The sequence below is a fragment of the Diospyros lotus genome, chromosome 5 (genome assembly GCF_014633365.1).
Source record: "Diospyros lotus cultivar Yz01 chromosome 5, ASM1463336v1, whole genome shotgun sequence".
Classification (NCBI taxonomy): Eukaryota; Viridiplantae; Streptophyta; class Magnoliopsida; order Ericales; family Ebenaceae; genus Diospyros; species Diospyros lotus.
In genome coordinates, this window is record NC_068342.1 from 20,659,192 (window position 1) to 20,676,542 (window position 17,351).

Below are 17,351 nucleotides of genomic sequence, written 5' to 3' on the forward strand. Positions count from 1 at the left end.
GCACTATGACAGAATACAGTATAGCTAGGTGGAAATAAAAGGCATCCCGGTGCAGAGATTCTAGGTCTTCTGAGGGTAGAAAAATATTGTATTTGTATGTAATATTTCCTTTTTTATATAAAAAAATGATTTTTACAATTTAAATTCGTGACCTTTTTAGTCATTTACCACCGAGATTCGCAGGAATCTTAGAACTGAGTTGGAGGAGAAGAGACTCTGGCCCTCTAACTAAGTTAACTAGCAATGGAAATTTAGGTACACGTATTCTCCACAACCATTTTAAGATAATTTTGAAAAAGGGAAGCTCAAACGCGTTGTACTGGGATGGTGATTGTTGTTAATTTCTCTACTCGTAGATATTTACTCTATGATCGTGACAGTTGAGAATGGTCTTCTAAGATATTGATCTACTTTTGTGTGTGTGTGTGTGTGTGTGTGTGTTAGAGAGAGAGAGAGAGAGAGAGAGAGAGGAGCATTTACAGAAAATTTGAGAGTTGTGTAATTAAGTTAGAGCCATGAGTAGTGATGTTTAGATTTGATCTTTCTTTTTTAAGCCGATTTAATCTCTTGAGTGCTCATCTAATGGCATTTGAGAAATGGGTTATTGCAATCTTGGTCACTACTACTTTCTTAATTTGTCAGCATAACCTAAATTTACCAACCAAAACCAAAAGGCAAAGTCTCCCCTACACACTGCAAACCTCAAAACTTAAAATAAGAAAATCTAGCAACCTGAAACTGCAGTATATAAACACTTGACCACCTGCACCATCACCATGGACGCCTAGCCAAAAGAGAGAAAAACAAGCACTGCCGGCCGCGCCCACAACTTGGCAGCAACAAATTCTCTCCCATTCAGTCACTTCCAACTACTTTCTTAGTCTTCAGCACTTCCATTCTTGTCGGAGATGGCTGCTGGCAAGGAGCTATCAGGTGCAGTCGAGTGGAGGGAGACAAAACTTGATGGAACATCGGCGAAGATAGTGCCTGAATCTGGGCTGCTCGAGAGAGTCTGCAAGAGTTTGCAGGGCCGGGTATCAAAAATTTCTAGATTTTTGGAGAAGGCTTGGAGTATAGGCGTCTCTGATCCGAAGAAGGTTATCCATTGCGTGAAAGTAGGGCTGGCTCTTTCTCTGGTGTCACTGTTCTATTACATGAGGCCGTTGTATGAGGGCGTTGGCGGGAATGCTATGTGGGCAGTTATGACCGTCGTGGTAGTTTTTGAATACACAGTAGGTGGGTGCATGGCATGTATAAATGAAACCCTATCAATTTCTCTTTCTGTTTTATGCATTTTCCTAGAAAATCTCAACTGCTTGTGTCAACAATTGCTCTTTCTATTGCAGGTGCAACACTCTGCAAATGCATTAATAGAGCGACTGGAACTTTACTCGCCGGATCACTGGGCATCGGCGTTCATTGGGTTGCAACCCAATCTGGGGAAAGATTTGAGCCAATAATCATCGGTCTCTCAGTTTTTCTTCTTGGTGAGCACATGAACTTGACTATTTCGAAACTCTGTGCTGTTTATAGATGACTTTGTTGCAGTGCTCAACTGGCAACTCACCTTTCTTGCAGCCTCGGCAACTACCTTCTCGCGGTTCATTCCCTCGATCAAAGCCAGGTTCGATTATGGCGCCTTGATCTTCATCCTCACCTTCAGCTTGGTATCGGTTTCAGGCTTCCGTGTGGATCATAAACTGTTCGATATGGCACACCAGAGGCTATCGACTGTTCTCATAGGAACCTCGATCTGCCTTCTTATAAGTATGTTTTTCTGTCCAGTCTGGGCTGGCATTGAACTCCACCTCCTCATCCATCGCAACATGGAAAAACTTGCAGATTCTTTGGACGGTATGACCACGTATTCAAACCGACACCCTCTTGCGTTGATATATATATATATACCTATTACCAAGGGATTTTATGTATTCAACTTGAAAATTTCAGGATGTCTAGCCGAGTTCTTCAAGGAAAACAATGGAAACGACAACACAGTTGATGAACAATCCAATAAAAAGATGCAGGGTTACAAGTGTACACTTAATTCAAAGACAGCAGAGGAATCCATGGTACACTGCCATTAAAACTTACCAAAAATTAAGGTTTTGTTTCCTAAATGGTACAAGTAACTTCATCTCCATTTCCTTCCTACAGGCCAATTTTGCAAGATGGGAGCCTTCACATGGCGCCTTCAACTTTGGGCATCCATGGAAACAGTACCTCAAGATCGGCGCTGCAATGCGTGGCTGCGCTTGCTGCATTGAGTCTCTAAGCAGTTGCATCGACCCGGAGGTTCAGGTATAAACCAGAATTAGACTTCAAAATGAAGCCAATCTTGATTGTAACTCAGATATATTCGAAGTTAGAACTCAAAATAGGGTAACTGGCACAGGTACCTGGGTCTGTGAAAAACAACTTCAGGGAGGTTTGCATTAGAGTGAGTTCTCATAGTTCCAAAGTCCTGAAAGAATTGGTAGTGACAATGAAAACCATGACAAAGTCATCCACTACAGACTTAACAGTTGGAGAAATGAACTTTGCAGTTCAGGAGCTTCAAAATGCTTTGAAGTCTCTACCCATCCAGCTACTTTTTCCTACCATATCTGCAAATAATGCAACAGCAGAAACAACCACAGAACAATTTGCCGTACCTCTTATAAAGATCCTTCCCCTGGCCACAGCAATGTCTTTGCTGATTGAAATTGCAGCAAGAATTGAAGGAATTGTCGATCAAGTTGATGAGCTAGCAGATTTAGCTGAATTTAAGCCTGCAGCAGATAACAAATCCAAACAAGGCCAGTCTGCCATAGAGAACATAGACGATGAAACCATGAAGATCCTTCAAAAGGTCTGAGTTTATCATGAAGATGAGTTTATTTTCCATGAAACACTTGAAACTTTTCGGCTTGTTTCATGAGAACTGTGAACCGTACACCGTACAATACCACGGTCTAGTACTGGTAAATATGATGATATCACCAGGACATGTTGATCAAATGGAAAGCAGATTACTACTTAGAACTCTCGGGACTTTTTTCGTGTAAAAAGGTTGCATGACAACAATGTCCACCAACTTACTTTGTGGTTTCTGCATCGCGCAAATGTAGTCTAGAGCCGCCATCCCAGATAAACTATATTATCACCATCTGAGGATCAGTTTCCCACTGTAGATAGTGGGATTTAATCATTAATAAGTAGCCACCACTTGGGCACACACAAGGACAGGGAGAAAAGAAAAAACAAGAAACTAATAAAAACCTCAAATGACATGTGCCATACATGATCACACAGGATCCTGATTTTACTTCAAGAGATGAGTAAGCCTATATCAAACTTCAAATGGCGTGCTAATCTTGGCATTAAAGATAAATAAATAATTAAATATACGTTAAAATCTCAGCATACTAGAGTTAAACGACACACTTTGGCTCTCGGTGGAGTCCATGTATTTGTAATTTTTCCTGTTATTGTTTAAGAAGGAAAGGTTCTTACGGTAAAGAAGCTATGGACTAATGGACCAGAATTTGTGAAAATATATTCTCACTCAGTCTTCTTATTGGATCCTTCCCAACAATGTGAAGGACACCTCTTTTGGGCAATACAACCGGACCTCCAATCACCCAAATTTATAACCCTAGAACTGTTGTTTTTCATAGAAAAGAAATGGAAAATAATAGAAAAATGTTTGGAGAACAAGAGAGGGTTATCTCTCCTTTCATTTCTGCATAATATATATAAAAAATTTCAAGGACAAGACTATTTGGTCAATACCAAACTTAGACAATTTTTACACGACATTTACAAAACAAGGATCCGTAAATCTGAGATCTCCATACCTTTCTGACAAATCTTGACAAAAGATAGTAGATTTCATAACAAAAATAAATAAAAGTAATACTTGCTTTTATAGAGTGTCTAGAAAAATCTCACAGCTCAACAAGAACTAAGTCCAAAACTAAATAGGACTATTTCTTTTCCTATTTTGAGTCAGTTTCTTATTTCTCAATATGATTGGGTCTTTTCCTAATTTGATATTAGGAGATTTGCAATTTGCTTCATATTAAGAGTCTCTAAGGTTATACTATTAATACTCTATTGTAGTTGATTACAAGGGGATGAGAATAATTTTTTTTCCAGCATACTTCGTGTGCAAGAGAGTGAAGGGTGAGCCCTAGCTTTCAACATAGGTAGACAGGGAATGGGGTGATCATTGAAGGGGTTAGCTTCTGATCTATCTAATCGCCCATGGACTTGATTCGTTAACAAATTGGTATCAGAGTCAACCATGGATGACAACAAGGTGATCATTGAAGGGGTTAGTTTCTGATCTATTTAATCGTCCATGGACTTGATTTGTTAACAAATTGGTATCAGAGTCAATCATGGGTGACAACAATTTTCATTAGGCTTTTGATGAATTCATGAAGAAGTATAGCGATAAGGTGCGGAATTGAGATAGTTGAACAAGAGTGAATGCTAACACAAGTACAAACCTTATGCATGACATGGACTCTATTAAGGTGGATTCAACAATGTCAAGTGCAAACTAGGACAATGTGCAGTGACCAAGATAGTAAGAACTTGCTAGGGGCATTATTTGTGCCACGCTACACTAAGTTGGATTTCCCTTATTACAAAGGTGAGACAGATCCATTACCTTGGTTAAATCAGTGTGAGCATTTCTTCTGGCACCAACAGACTGTAGAAGAGGAAAAGGATTTAGCAGCCTTCCACTTAGAAGGAGAGGAACATATTTGGTTTCTAAATTTTGAAGAGGACGCTTTGACATTAACTTGGGTTGAATTCAAGAAAAATTGCCATGACAGATTCACTCCCCCATTCAAGGAAACATATTTGGGGAGCTATCAAAACTAAAACAAATGGGATTGGTGGTGGACTATCAATGAAGATTTGAGCAATTGTTGGCAAGGTTAGAGGAGAAAACCAAATCAAAAGAGGTTAAGATGTGTGTCAGTGGATTGCAAGGATTAATACGAATTGATGTAGAGGTATAACAGCCTTAAAATCTTGCAATGGCCATGAATTTTGTCTAGAATTTATAAATAAAATTTTTTGAGTTTAAACAAGTTATGGGGCATCCACAAGGGAGACTGTAACCTAGTAACCAGTTGGTGACATCAAGATCGAATAACCCTCCCAAGTGGAGGTTGACACGTGTGGACATGGCATAACATTGCGCAAAGGGACTTGTGTTTTAATTAGGACGAGTTATTAGCACCAAACCACCATTATAAGTGATTGTTTTGCACTAATATGGTTGTAGACGAGGAAACTAACTAGAAGAAGGAAAGGGTATTTTTACTCCAGCTTGCTATATCATTACAGGCAATTACAAACATGACAACTTCTCAAACTATGCAGGTCAAGGCTAACGTAATAGGGATTCTAGTAATAATTCTGATAGATTTGGGTAGCACTCATAGGTTTATGTGTCCCACGTTAGCAACACAACTGATAGACTTTTTGTAACAACCCGTTAGAGGACCCAGAATTTATTTAGAATTATTTAAGTATTTATGTAATTTTTGAGAATTGCCAAAGAGGTAATTTAGAGATTTTAAATTGAGAAATAACATTTAAAGGCATTTAATTATGTAGAAATAAGTGTAAGGGCATGAAGGTAACTTTAGATGTTATAAATAATAGATTCCTATTAGTAGGAATTATTTAATTAGAATTAATAATTAGGAATATCATATGATACTAAGAGACTAATGCTTTCGTGCTGGAGTTTGATTGGGAAGAGTATCCAAGTTTTAATAGGAGATTGAGATGGCTTCTAGGGCTTTCTATATATTTAGCCATAAGCCTTAGTTTTCTCTCATGCCGTAGAAAGGAAGATCTGTGAAGAAGCAGAGGATTAGAGAAGTTCGATAGTGAGTCTTGCATAAGAAAAGTTAGTTGCAATCGTGAGATTTGATCAAAGTTTTATAAGGCAAGTATCTATCCCTGTAAACTTTCCTTACGGGATTATGATTCAATATTACTCTCAATTATTCAAGATTAGTCGGTCTATTTTTCTCATAGTTTAATAGATACGTAAAAATATATATATATATGCGTAGAATAGTGAGTGCATGAAGAAGATATGGATGACTCTTTATAGCGATTCTTTTAAATGTGATCTTTGAATCATGATAGCATATGTTCTTAGATTAAACAAGACACTTCATTCTTGTTCTCAGATCTTTATCAGTTTACATGCATATGTATATTCGTAGTTATATCATTGTTCAGTAAGTTATGATAAGCTATGCATAATTTTTATAGCGTTTCCTTTCATAAGCGATTGATTGATCCATCTTGATGTTAATATTCTATATCGATTGGGATTATTCTCCTAAGATTTCTTTTGGAATGGGGTAGTAATGTTAAGTTTTTGATTCAAGATATGGTCTCTGTTATTGTAAACTTCTTTTCGTATGAGTTTTCAGTCATTCGAATGAGCCTCTTTATCATTGGAATGAGTCCAGTAGTATCCGAATGAGTTCTTAGCATTATCGTATCATTCGTATGTGTTTTTGAAGTTTTGAGTCTATCATTCGAATGAGTTTTTTTGTCATTTGAATGAGTCCTTAAAGATTTGAGTAAGTTGTTACTTTGTATGGTTTTAGCATTCGAATTAGTCTCTCTGTCATTCGAAATGACCCGTATGTATTCCATTCATTCATTCGAATGGAGTACTGTTGCATTCGAATGAGTTGTTTTCTGCCCGTTCAAATGTTGGAAAATTGTCAAATTCATTTGAATGAATTTGTGTATCATTCGAATGAGTCCTTGAAAGATCCGAACAGCCTTTGTTATATATCATCTATTATTCGAATGATCTTGGTGTGGTTTATTTTTTTTTTTTCATTCGAATGGGCTGTTGCTTCATTTGAATTGCTCTCTTATGCTTCATCAATCATTCGAATAGTATCATATGACATCCGAATGACTTTTAGTAAATTCTTAACGCAAGTCTTAAATTTAATATAAATATTCAATTATTCAAATATTACATTTTTATGCCAAGATATGATAAAATCCAATATGCTATGCCCATACTCAGAAATTGTAGAATCTTTGTATTTCAATATAGTTGATAAAAATCATATACCATGTTTAGTAGTTAATTATGACATGATCGGCATTATTTTGTGAGATTATGTGCATACATATTTGTATGAGCATTGAGCATGACTTTATATGAAGCACTACAAATCGTGTGCCAGCATTTATATGAGCATTGCATTATGAGTGTCAGGCGGTTTGTCCGCGGGGATCCCATTAGTAAATAGTTTAGTTATAGTTCAGTGTATGAGTTGCTTGCCTGATGTCGATCAGGAGGCTAGGGGCATAATGCCCACAGTATGTGCTTACAATTTTTATATTTGCAGGATTCAGATCAGTCAGGTATGTATTACAGTTATGTAGGCCTGTGAGTCAAAGTTGCATACCTGCATTTAATTTACAGTTTATGTGCATTACATTTTGGTGAATGCAATCAGATAGTGATTATACTCAGTACAAGTTCAGTAAGTAATTTATTAGTATCGATATTCTTCGATTCAACTTCAGTTATTCTTTCCAGCTTATTACTTGCTGAGCTTTGTAGCTCACCTTGTACTTTTCACAATTCTAGATCCTTGCGGGGGAGTACCAGATGTGGGGCCTAGCAGCAGTGGTCAATAGTGTGTGTACGTGGAGCTACTCAAGACAAAAGATGTTTGGAAAATTATCAGTTTATAGTATCTTGTCAGTTAGGGTTATTTTATATTTCAGTTGAGGAATTGTCCCGTAATTAGACAGAGTTTATGGTTTTCAGTTTATGATTGACTCAAAGTTTTATTTTAGTTGATTGAGATATTCATTTATGATATCAGACTTCAGTTTATCAGTTAGTTTTATTTTATTTCCCTGTAGCACATCTTCTCAGGAGAGGGGTGTTACAGTTTTTAAAGGGAAAACAAGAGATTTCAATCATGGTGGCTAAAGAAGAGTGAGTGAGAAGCACCAGGTTATGTCGATGTGTTCATTTTACTATGGGAAAGTATAAATTCATGGTTGACTTGTTTGTACTCCCACTATGAAGGTTTGATGTTGTTGTTGTATGTCATAGAATTCTCGAGCGTCCGTCTAAGGGTATTTTAGTCATTAGGCGCCTAGGGGTATTTTGGTCATTAGACCAAGACGGGCGAACCCCAAAAGTGGTCCAGAGCTGGGATGCGTTTTCCAAGAAGAAATCATGGTCAAATAGCCAAAGAATTAATATGAGGGCCAAAGTGTAATTAGGACAAACTTAGGGGAGGGGTGAAAGTGTAAAAAGAGATAAGTGCAAGGCTATATATAATGGTGAAGAAGACAAAGACTGAGGGGGCACTGTTCATCCTCTCTCTCTCTCCAGTGCGCTCTCTCTCGCCCGCTCTCTGTGAATCTCCATTTGAGAGAGATTTTTCTCTCTCGGAGAGGGTCTCTCTCTCCGAGAGGTTTCACACACCCTCTCGGAGATGTCTTTCTCTCTCGGTAAAGAGCCGGCCCACTCTTGGGGAGCTGCTGTTTTCTCTCGGGAAGCTGGTCTCTCTCTCTTGGCGGTGGCAGCGTTTCTCCAAGAGGTGGTGATGTCCCTCGGAAGCGGTGGCGCGCCGCACGCCGCTGCAACTTTCTCCCTCAGCCGCTCATTCCGCAAGATAAGCCTGCAATTCTCTCGGGCATGGCCGCATCTTCTCCTCTCCGCAGCTCTCTCTCTGTGTCCCTCTCGGTGAGCCAGCCTCTCGGTGGAAGCCTCTAACTCTCGGGAAGGTTTCTTCCCGAGAGGTCTCTCGGGAAGCATCTTTCCGAGATCTCTCGGAGAGGTGCACCCCGAGATCTCCCGGGGAGAGCTCTCCCAGCCGCCCACTCGCTCTCTGTTTCTCTCTGTGCGTGCCAATGTGTATATTTATAAATGTATATGTATGGGCAGTAGGAGCATTTGTGGGTGTTAGCAGCCAATCAAAAAATATATATATATATGTATATAGGATGTGTGCTCATATGCACACGTGAGGGCCAGAGATGTGGCTTTACGGATAGGGATAAGCTCATATAATAGGCTTATATAATATGTTAATGTGTAAAGTATACGTATATATGTATAGGTGAGTATGCGACCTTGGCCAGCGGCATGGTCTCGAGACAGTGTAAATGATGTTAGATATTTATATATAATGTTCATATTATCTCACATGTGGCGTGCTTATAGAATATAATATGTTATGTACATGCATTTATAAATTTTATGTAATTTTATTGCTTATGCCCATATAAATAATTTAATTATAATTATTACTATCAATTATTGAGCTTGTTATGCAGTGGAGTGGAAGGAAATGGACGCAGTCGCGCTCAATGTGCCAATTAGAAAAAAAAAATTATAATTTGTTATTATACAGTTCAATGTATTATTATTGATTTAAAAATTTCTAAGTGTATTATAATTTTATCAAATTCAATTCAAGTGGCTAAATATATTTATTTGGGTTTGAAATTTTTAAATAGCACTCAATAGGATCTAGAATACAAATTAATTTAATGTTGGGGTTTAATTTTAAGAGACTCATTATTGGCCCAATGGGTGAGAAAAAAATAAAATAAAATAAATAACTCAAAAGCCCAATTAAAGCCCACCTAACTCAAGACCTAATAAAAAAAAGAGAAAAAAAAAAACCCTAAAGCATCTCTTTTCCCCTCCCAAACTTCACGTCTCCCTCTTTCCTCACACATCTCACTTCTCTTTTCTCTCAACATACACATCACCCCTCAAGAAGAAGAAGAAGAATGTAACTTTTCTTTTATTTAGTTTATCCCAAAATAGCCTTTAATAAAATGGGTATTTTACATACAATATATATACATAGATGTGGTAGAATACATATGATTGGTTTGATTTTATATTGATTGGATATTATAGGCATGTAATTTTGATAGATCTAATGGAATAACAATGCTGCCTAGATTTAACAATTTTTCTTCTCTTACTTTAAAAATTCGTCAAAAATTGTATATGTTGAATTTTGGGGAGATTCAAATTGGAAAATGATCCTCTATGAGTTGTCTATCATATGGATTTGGAATTACCTTATTTGGAGGCTTGTATAAGTTTTTATGACATTTTTCGTAGACATTGACAGATTCATACGAGAACAGTATTTTTGGAGGATAGAAAAATATTTTGGAACCCCAAACATTACTGTAATGAGTTAATTTTTTATATAATGAACTTATAAGAGTTTACTACATCCTGTGTAAATTTTATAATTTTAAAACATCGTTTCCTATTTTTAAATGATTTTTGAAATATTTTGCTACATGCTGCCAGGAAAAAAAAAATAATTCTGTTTGTGGATTTGGAAAAAAATATTTTTGAGGGTCTTATAATATGAATCTTAATGTGAATTTAATTGAGAATGTGTCTATGAGGTATTTATCCCATCAAATTGGATTCACGTAATTTTGTGCTAAGAATTTAAATTTATGCTTGTCTTCGTAAGGGCCGACAATTTGAATTAGTAAATGGGTAGTGTTTCACTAGTAGGTCTTTATTGTAAATGCCTTCTTTATGTTTTTGCATTGAATGCTATTTATACATGTAGTATTATAATGAATTAACTTAAGAAAAATAGTAGTGAATTGAAGTCATGTTTAGAAGGTAAGGATTATTGAAAATTTTAAAATGATTGATAATGAATTAGGATTGTTGGCAATTTGACATTGTGGGCAACTAAGACTCCTCCACTTGCAAATCCAAGAAGTGAACTTTAAAGACTTCAGGTAAGTAAACTGTCTCTAATTTTCATCCCACGTTGAACGGTTAATGTGGAAACATTGTGCTTTATGGTTGGCTTGTAGATGTTTAATGCTAAATCTTCTCGTTACTTTGTGTCATTTCCTTACATACAATGAAAATTATTAAGCATATATATATGACATGTCATTGCATCAATGAGCATGCATAGGCATTGATTAGAGAAGGTTAAATGTTTTTCACATGAAAGATGTGTAAAGGTGCAAATTTTCTTTCAAAGATATGTAACTCAAGTTTTAAAGTAAATGGGTGAATGTCTATGCCATAAATAATGTGAGTGAGAAATGGGGCGTGGGGGACCGGCTCACCCGACCCGTGAAGAAATGTGAATGTGAAAGTTGAAAGTGGAAAGAAATTTTTAACCGCTTTGAGGTACTACCGGTGGAATGAATCTGGTTCCAAATAAGAATTGCTCACTGCATTTTGATTGGCTAGATGACACATCCTATGAGCTCACGATAGTAATGAAATGTTTTGAAAAGTTAAAATAAATGGGGATAAATTTTCCAAACTTTATTCAAACTTTGCATGTCACAAGCATACATCATGTGCATGGAGTTTACTTGCTGAGCTTTAGCTCATCCCTTTACTTTCCCCACGTTTTAGGTGATGAGAGCTAGATGAGTTGAGGAGATCGCTTGGAGGCAGACTCACCTAGTAACCAATGGCATAGGGTTTTAGTTTTGGACTTGTCTTGTTCATTATTCATTTATTTACCCATTTCCTTAAGTGTTAAATCTTGAAGTTTCGAATAAGATGGTTTTGGGTTAGTTGGTTAATATTTCTATTGTTGTGGGTGCTTTGTCCCTCTATAGGTTGGCTAAGTCTAATTTACAGGGGACACTCTGTCGAAGCTTTTATAGAAATTTATTTTTTTAAAAAAGGCTAAAAATAAAATAATTTCTGCATTTAAAGTATGGTGAACGTTAACACATCTAGGTTTAGGATTTCAAAACTTGGGGTGTTACAGCACCTCTCACCAAGCCTGAGGTTGCACCCGAGTAGGTCCCTTAGAGGCTGAGACCCTGTTTTGATAGCCCGCCGTGAGGCCTACTTTCTCCCGGAGGGCCCCCTAGGCAGTTTGACCCTCCGAGAGGGATTCCTCTTAAACTCGTCTGAATGCTATGAACGTATAGGTCCATCCCCAGTACTCCGTAACAGTATCATGATCGACCATCTCTCCTCAAGAAAGGTATAATTGTTCCCCATTCAATAATAACATGCTTCACTTGTCTATTGTACTATTTTCTTATCGGTATTGACTTTAGCATCAAAGGGCATACGCGGGTGAGGAATCCCCACATGCCTTCTAACTTGTGCTTGTGAGGGTAGATATGCCCCGAGCACACAGAAGACCAATCCCGGGCGATACCGAAGGTACCCTCAGAGGTCCGACTAAGACCCTAGTCAGTACATCGAGGATCGAGCCACCCGACGCCTATCTCTACCGGTAGACTCCTTGCCAGCTGTCAACCTCACTCTGCCTTGGCTCCAGCTTTCCCCCTCTACAAATTCTATTGTCATGATTTTTTTCGAGCCACTACAGATGTGGTCTTAGGAGTGGATTGGTTGAGTACGCCGGGTAAAATTGAATGGGATTTCATGCACATGGCAATGGCATTTCAACTAAGGTAACTAGGCAGTGAGGTTGCAAGGACAAGTTAATTCAGAATTTGATGGAGCAACTTGTAGGACTACGGTCCAACTTGGGATGGAAACTAACAAGGTTGAGAGGTTACTCATGGAGTTCCCTGACCTTTTTGTTGAACCTCAAACGTTACCACCACCTTGGAACCATGATCACAAAATTAACTTGTTGCTTAGAACAGAGTCGGTAGTTATGTGACCATATTGATACTCATATTTGCCATGTGGCAATGTGAAATCATGATGAAAGAAGGGATTAGACTAAGTAAGTCGCAGTTCTCATCTCCCATGCTCTTAGTTAAAAAGCAAAAAAGCACTTGGCGATTTTATGTAGACCACAAGCCTCTAAATGCTTAAATAGTGAAGGTTAAGTTTCAAATACTAGTGATTGATGAGTTATTGGATGAGCTACATGGAGTGAATTATTTTACTAAGTTGGACTTGAGATCTGGATACCATTAGGTCATAATGAATCTTGAGGATGTAGCAAAAATAACATTTTGGACTCATTATGGCCATTTTGAATTCTTGGTGATGTCCATCAGATAAACAAATGCTCCTTCAATTTTTCAAGCCCTAATGAATGAGGTATTTCATCCATACCTTCATAAATTTGTGCTAGTATTTTTCAATGATATTTTGATTTACAATAGAACTCACACTAAGCATTTAGTTCACATGAGGAGAGTTTTTACAAAATTACACTCTCACCCATACCTTCATAAATTTGTGCTAGTATTTTTCAATGATATTTTGATTTACAATAGAACTCACACTAAGAATTTAGTTCACATGAGGAGAGTTTTTACAAAATTACACACTCGCCAATTGTTTATTAAACAATCCAAATTCTTGTTCACACTACTACAAGTGGTCTATTGGGACATGTTGTATTCGCAAAAGGGGTTGAAGTCAACCAAAGTAAGATTATAGCCATCATGGAGTGGCCTCAACCACAAACAGTAAGAGCTCTACATTAATTCCTTGTACTAGCAAGTGAAGTTTATACAAAATTATGGCACTATTTTTGCACCCCTGACAGCCTTGTTATGAAAGAATGCCTTTGTATGGAGTAATGATGTTGTAAAAGCCTTTATTTAGCTCAAACAGGCTTTAGCTTTGGCCCCTGTACTTATCTTGGTAGATTTGTCTTAGCCATTTGTCGTTGAATGTGATGTCTCGCCTCTAAAGTAAGTATTGGAGCAATTTTACACCAAGGGGAATAACCATTGCTTACTACAGTTGAGTTTTAGCAAAATGACACCTTTACCTTCAGACTTATGGGAAGGAGTTGATGGGATTAGTAAAGGCAATTCGACATTAGACACTATACTTATGAAAATGTCCTTCCTAGTAAGAACTGACCACTACAGCCTTAAATTCTTATTGGAATAGAAAATAATCCCTTCTCCTCTTTAGAGATGGTTGAGTAAACTAATTGGATATGACTTTACAATTGAATTTTGAAGAGGAAAACAAAATGTTGTTGCTAATGCATTGTCTAGCAGGGATCAGGATATGGGGTCCTTAAAGCCATTTCTATACCTCAGTTGACTTTTTGACTTAGTTCAAGAAGAAATTCAAGGATCAACAGTGCTTAAGGATTTGTTAACTAAAATCAAGCATAGGGAGCCTGACCTAACAAGGGAAGTTTATGATGGACTGATTCTATTTAAGAAACAAGTGTATCTCCATCTCGACTCACTTCTCAGGAAAAATGTTATTTCCATCTTCCATGATCAAACACATGAGGGATACCAAAGAAAACCCTCCATCGAGTGGATTTAGACTTTTTTTAACAAGGGATGAAATCTCAAGCACAAGAGTATGTTCGATCTTGTGTTGTTTGTCAACACAATAAGATCGAGCACTTGAAGCTAGTAAGCTTCTTGTAGCCTCTTATAGTGTCACAACAAATATGGGTTGATATTTCCATGGACTTCGTAGAGGGATTTCCCAAATCTCAAGGTAAGAGTGTCCTTTTTGTGGTGGTGGATTGTTTCTCAAAGTATGCTTACTTTATTCCCTTATCCCATCCATAATTGTCAATATTGGTGGCTTGTATTTTTTTAACAATGTGTTTAACTTGCATGGTTTACCCAAGTCTATTGTTAGCAATCACGATGTTACTTTTACTAGTGCCTTTTGGAAGTGTAACACCCCGCCTCACCGGGCATGCAACTATAAGGAGTTATTGGGATTTTCGCCAAAACATAAGATCCATACACGCGTAGAGTTTCCAAAGAACAATCTTCACATGCTAACAAAATCCCAGAATCCTAGTCCAGCCTTTATATTTTTCAGACCACAGATCTAAGCTAAACAAGGCATAACCTCACGTAACGAAAATAACAAAACTTGATATCATAGGATATTTCAACCATTCATACAAACCGTCTTCCAAAAAAAATAAGGATTACATAACTGAAAGAAAACATAAATATCATTTAACACGCTCGTATTTCCCTCAACTCTATCCAATCACGTCCTCATCCCTATTGCAACCCTCGTCTGGAACGTTTGAATGTTCTAGGGGCAGAACCCAGATTAGATGTTGAATCATCTAAGTGATGGCACATAAACAGTTTTATAGAATGCATGAAATAAACATAAGCATGGAATAAAATAATACTAGACGTCAACCTTGAGAAATCTCCCTGGCATACTCTACCTCCCATGGAAATTTCGTTCCATTGGGATTGACCTTGCCGCGGTATACTTAACCTCAGGGTGTACAACATCGTCACTCGAACAACAAAGATTAACCTTGCCCCATTCTCAAGGAGAACCCATCCCGTCCCACCGGACTATGACATAATTTCAATATAATAATGCAACGAAAATCACTTGCCATGCATTTTCACAATCATATCCAGTTGATGCATCACATGAAAAATAACTTAATATACACACTATGCTTAAAAATAAATAGGCAATACTTCCACATGAAACAACCACCCCTAAGTGAAATCATAGAGTGAACCTTGGACCGAACCACCCACATAAATCACACTAAGTTTTGAAGAGATTGCTCACTCACCTTGGACAGTAATTCAGCGTGTTCCTAAAAAAATGTGTCAACCTCGAATAACGTGTAAAACCCCAACACTTGTAGTGGTCTTTCCTGGCTAATAATTATCCAAGGAAATCAATATTTATTGTTTTCTAATTTTTTCCATAATTTCCTCAATTTTCCTTATTTTTCTCTATTTTCCATAACTTCCATTCTCTTTGAAAATTTGTAATAAATACATAACACCTATTTTCACCAAATATTTTTCCACTAATATTCCAAAAATAATTTTCTAAAAATTTTAAAATTAATTTTAGAATTTTCTCGTACCTTATGCACCCTCATGCGCGAAGGGAGTTGCCTGCGAGTGGGATCCGCACGTGCAACACACACGCCTCATCTTCTCTAGTTGTCTTCTCCAATGATGACCAACTACGACGATCTCCGATGGCCAAACTAATTATACCTCCTTGTAGCTCTCCTCAAGGCGATCCTAGGGGTGCCCCTAAACATCGGAAAACACACACACACAAAAAAAAAAAAGCCTTTAATGGCCATTTACAGGTCTCAGTCTGGCGAAGCCCGATTTTTTGGCCAACTCTCTAAAACCCCTTAAATCCTACACCAAACCCTCTTAAATTCTCCAAAAATGCTCCTAAGAACTCAAGGAACAAAAGCCCTATGCTCTCAATCTCGATTCTTACTTAAACACCTCGAATGACCCTCGATGGTTGAATGAAACCCTCATCCATGTGAACCTTATTTATATTTCCACCGAAATTTCATCCATATATAAGCTTTCCTAGTCCCCAAGCTTCGAATCTGATCATTACAAGCCTCAAATTGAGCTAAAACACGATGAAAAATCCTTTGAAATTTTGGCTAGTTTTATGATTTTTTCCAAAATTGGTTTCCCGTCAACTCACCGTTGATCCGGGCCAGAACCGTTGCCCAATCGAGTCATGATGGCCTGGAGAGAAATCCTGGCCTCCTTGGAAGCCTCGTCGATGGCCACCATAAAGTTGACAGGTGATTTGTAGGTTTCTCACCTGTTTTTTGTTATTTACACTTTCACCTCCCTAGCTTTTGATATTTCACGTTTCTACCCTTACCTCTCAAACCCTAGTTTTCCACTTATTCCATTAGACCCCATAAGTTTAGGATGTCTTGATACACCCTTGGAAGTTTAGGAAAAACCTCATTTTGACCACCCTTGATCAAATTCTAGATTCTGAACTTTGGCCTGAATGCCCTTAATCACGCATTTGATCCTAAATTTCCTCGAGTCTCTTGGTTTTTGAGAACCCTTGACTCTTTGGACACTTTTACCCTCCAAGTTTCATTTTAGTGAGGTCACTTACCTTTTCATTCATGTTTTGAAATTTATAAATTAGCCCAAAAGTATGATAAACTTTATTTAGACCCAAAAGATTTCTAAAATACTTTGATATAAAATTCCAGGTATTACAAGAAGGAACTATTTAAATTGTGTGGTACTAATCTCAACTTTAGCTCAACCTACCATCCTCAATTTGATAGTCAAACTAATTTGGTTAATAGTACAATTAAGATGTATTTGAGATGCTTTGTGGGGGATCGACCTAAAGACTAGTTGTATTAGTTTCCTTATGCTAAATATTTCTATGACATGGGGTTTCATTTTTCTTTACAAACCATGCCTTTTGAGGTGGTTTACAGGAGAGCTCCTTCTCAGATACTCTTTTATGGTTAGAGTACGAGTCGATTAAAGGTTATGGATTATGTTTTACAGCAACATGATTTTGTTTTGAAGTCTTTCATGGATCGTCTATTACAAGCTAAGCTGCCCTGAAGAAACAAATAGAA

The 17,351-nt window shown here is 37.4% G+C and overlaps 1 protein-coding gene across 1 annotated transcript; it reads left to right on the forward strand.

Moving 5' to 3' along the window:
* Positions 1-763: 763 nt before the first annotated feature.
* LOC127801191 (aluminum-activated malate transporter 10) lies at positions 764-3,090 on the forward strand. Its single transcript, XM_052336098.1, has 6 exons — positions 764-1,236; positions 1,347-1,487; positions 1,579-1,854; positions 1,951-2,072; positions 2,158-2,301; positions 2,396-3,090. Exons 1-6 carry the CDS (start codon positions 909-911, stop codon positions 2,855-2,857), a joined length of 1,473 nt encoding a protein of 490 aa, XP_052192058.1. The 5' UTR covers positions 764-908; the 3' UTR covers positions 2,858-3,090.
* Positions 3,091-17,351: the final 14,261 nt, after the last annotated feature.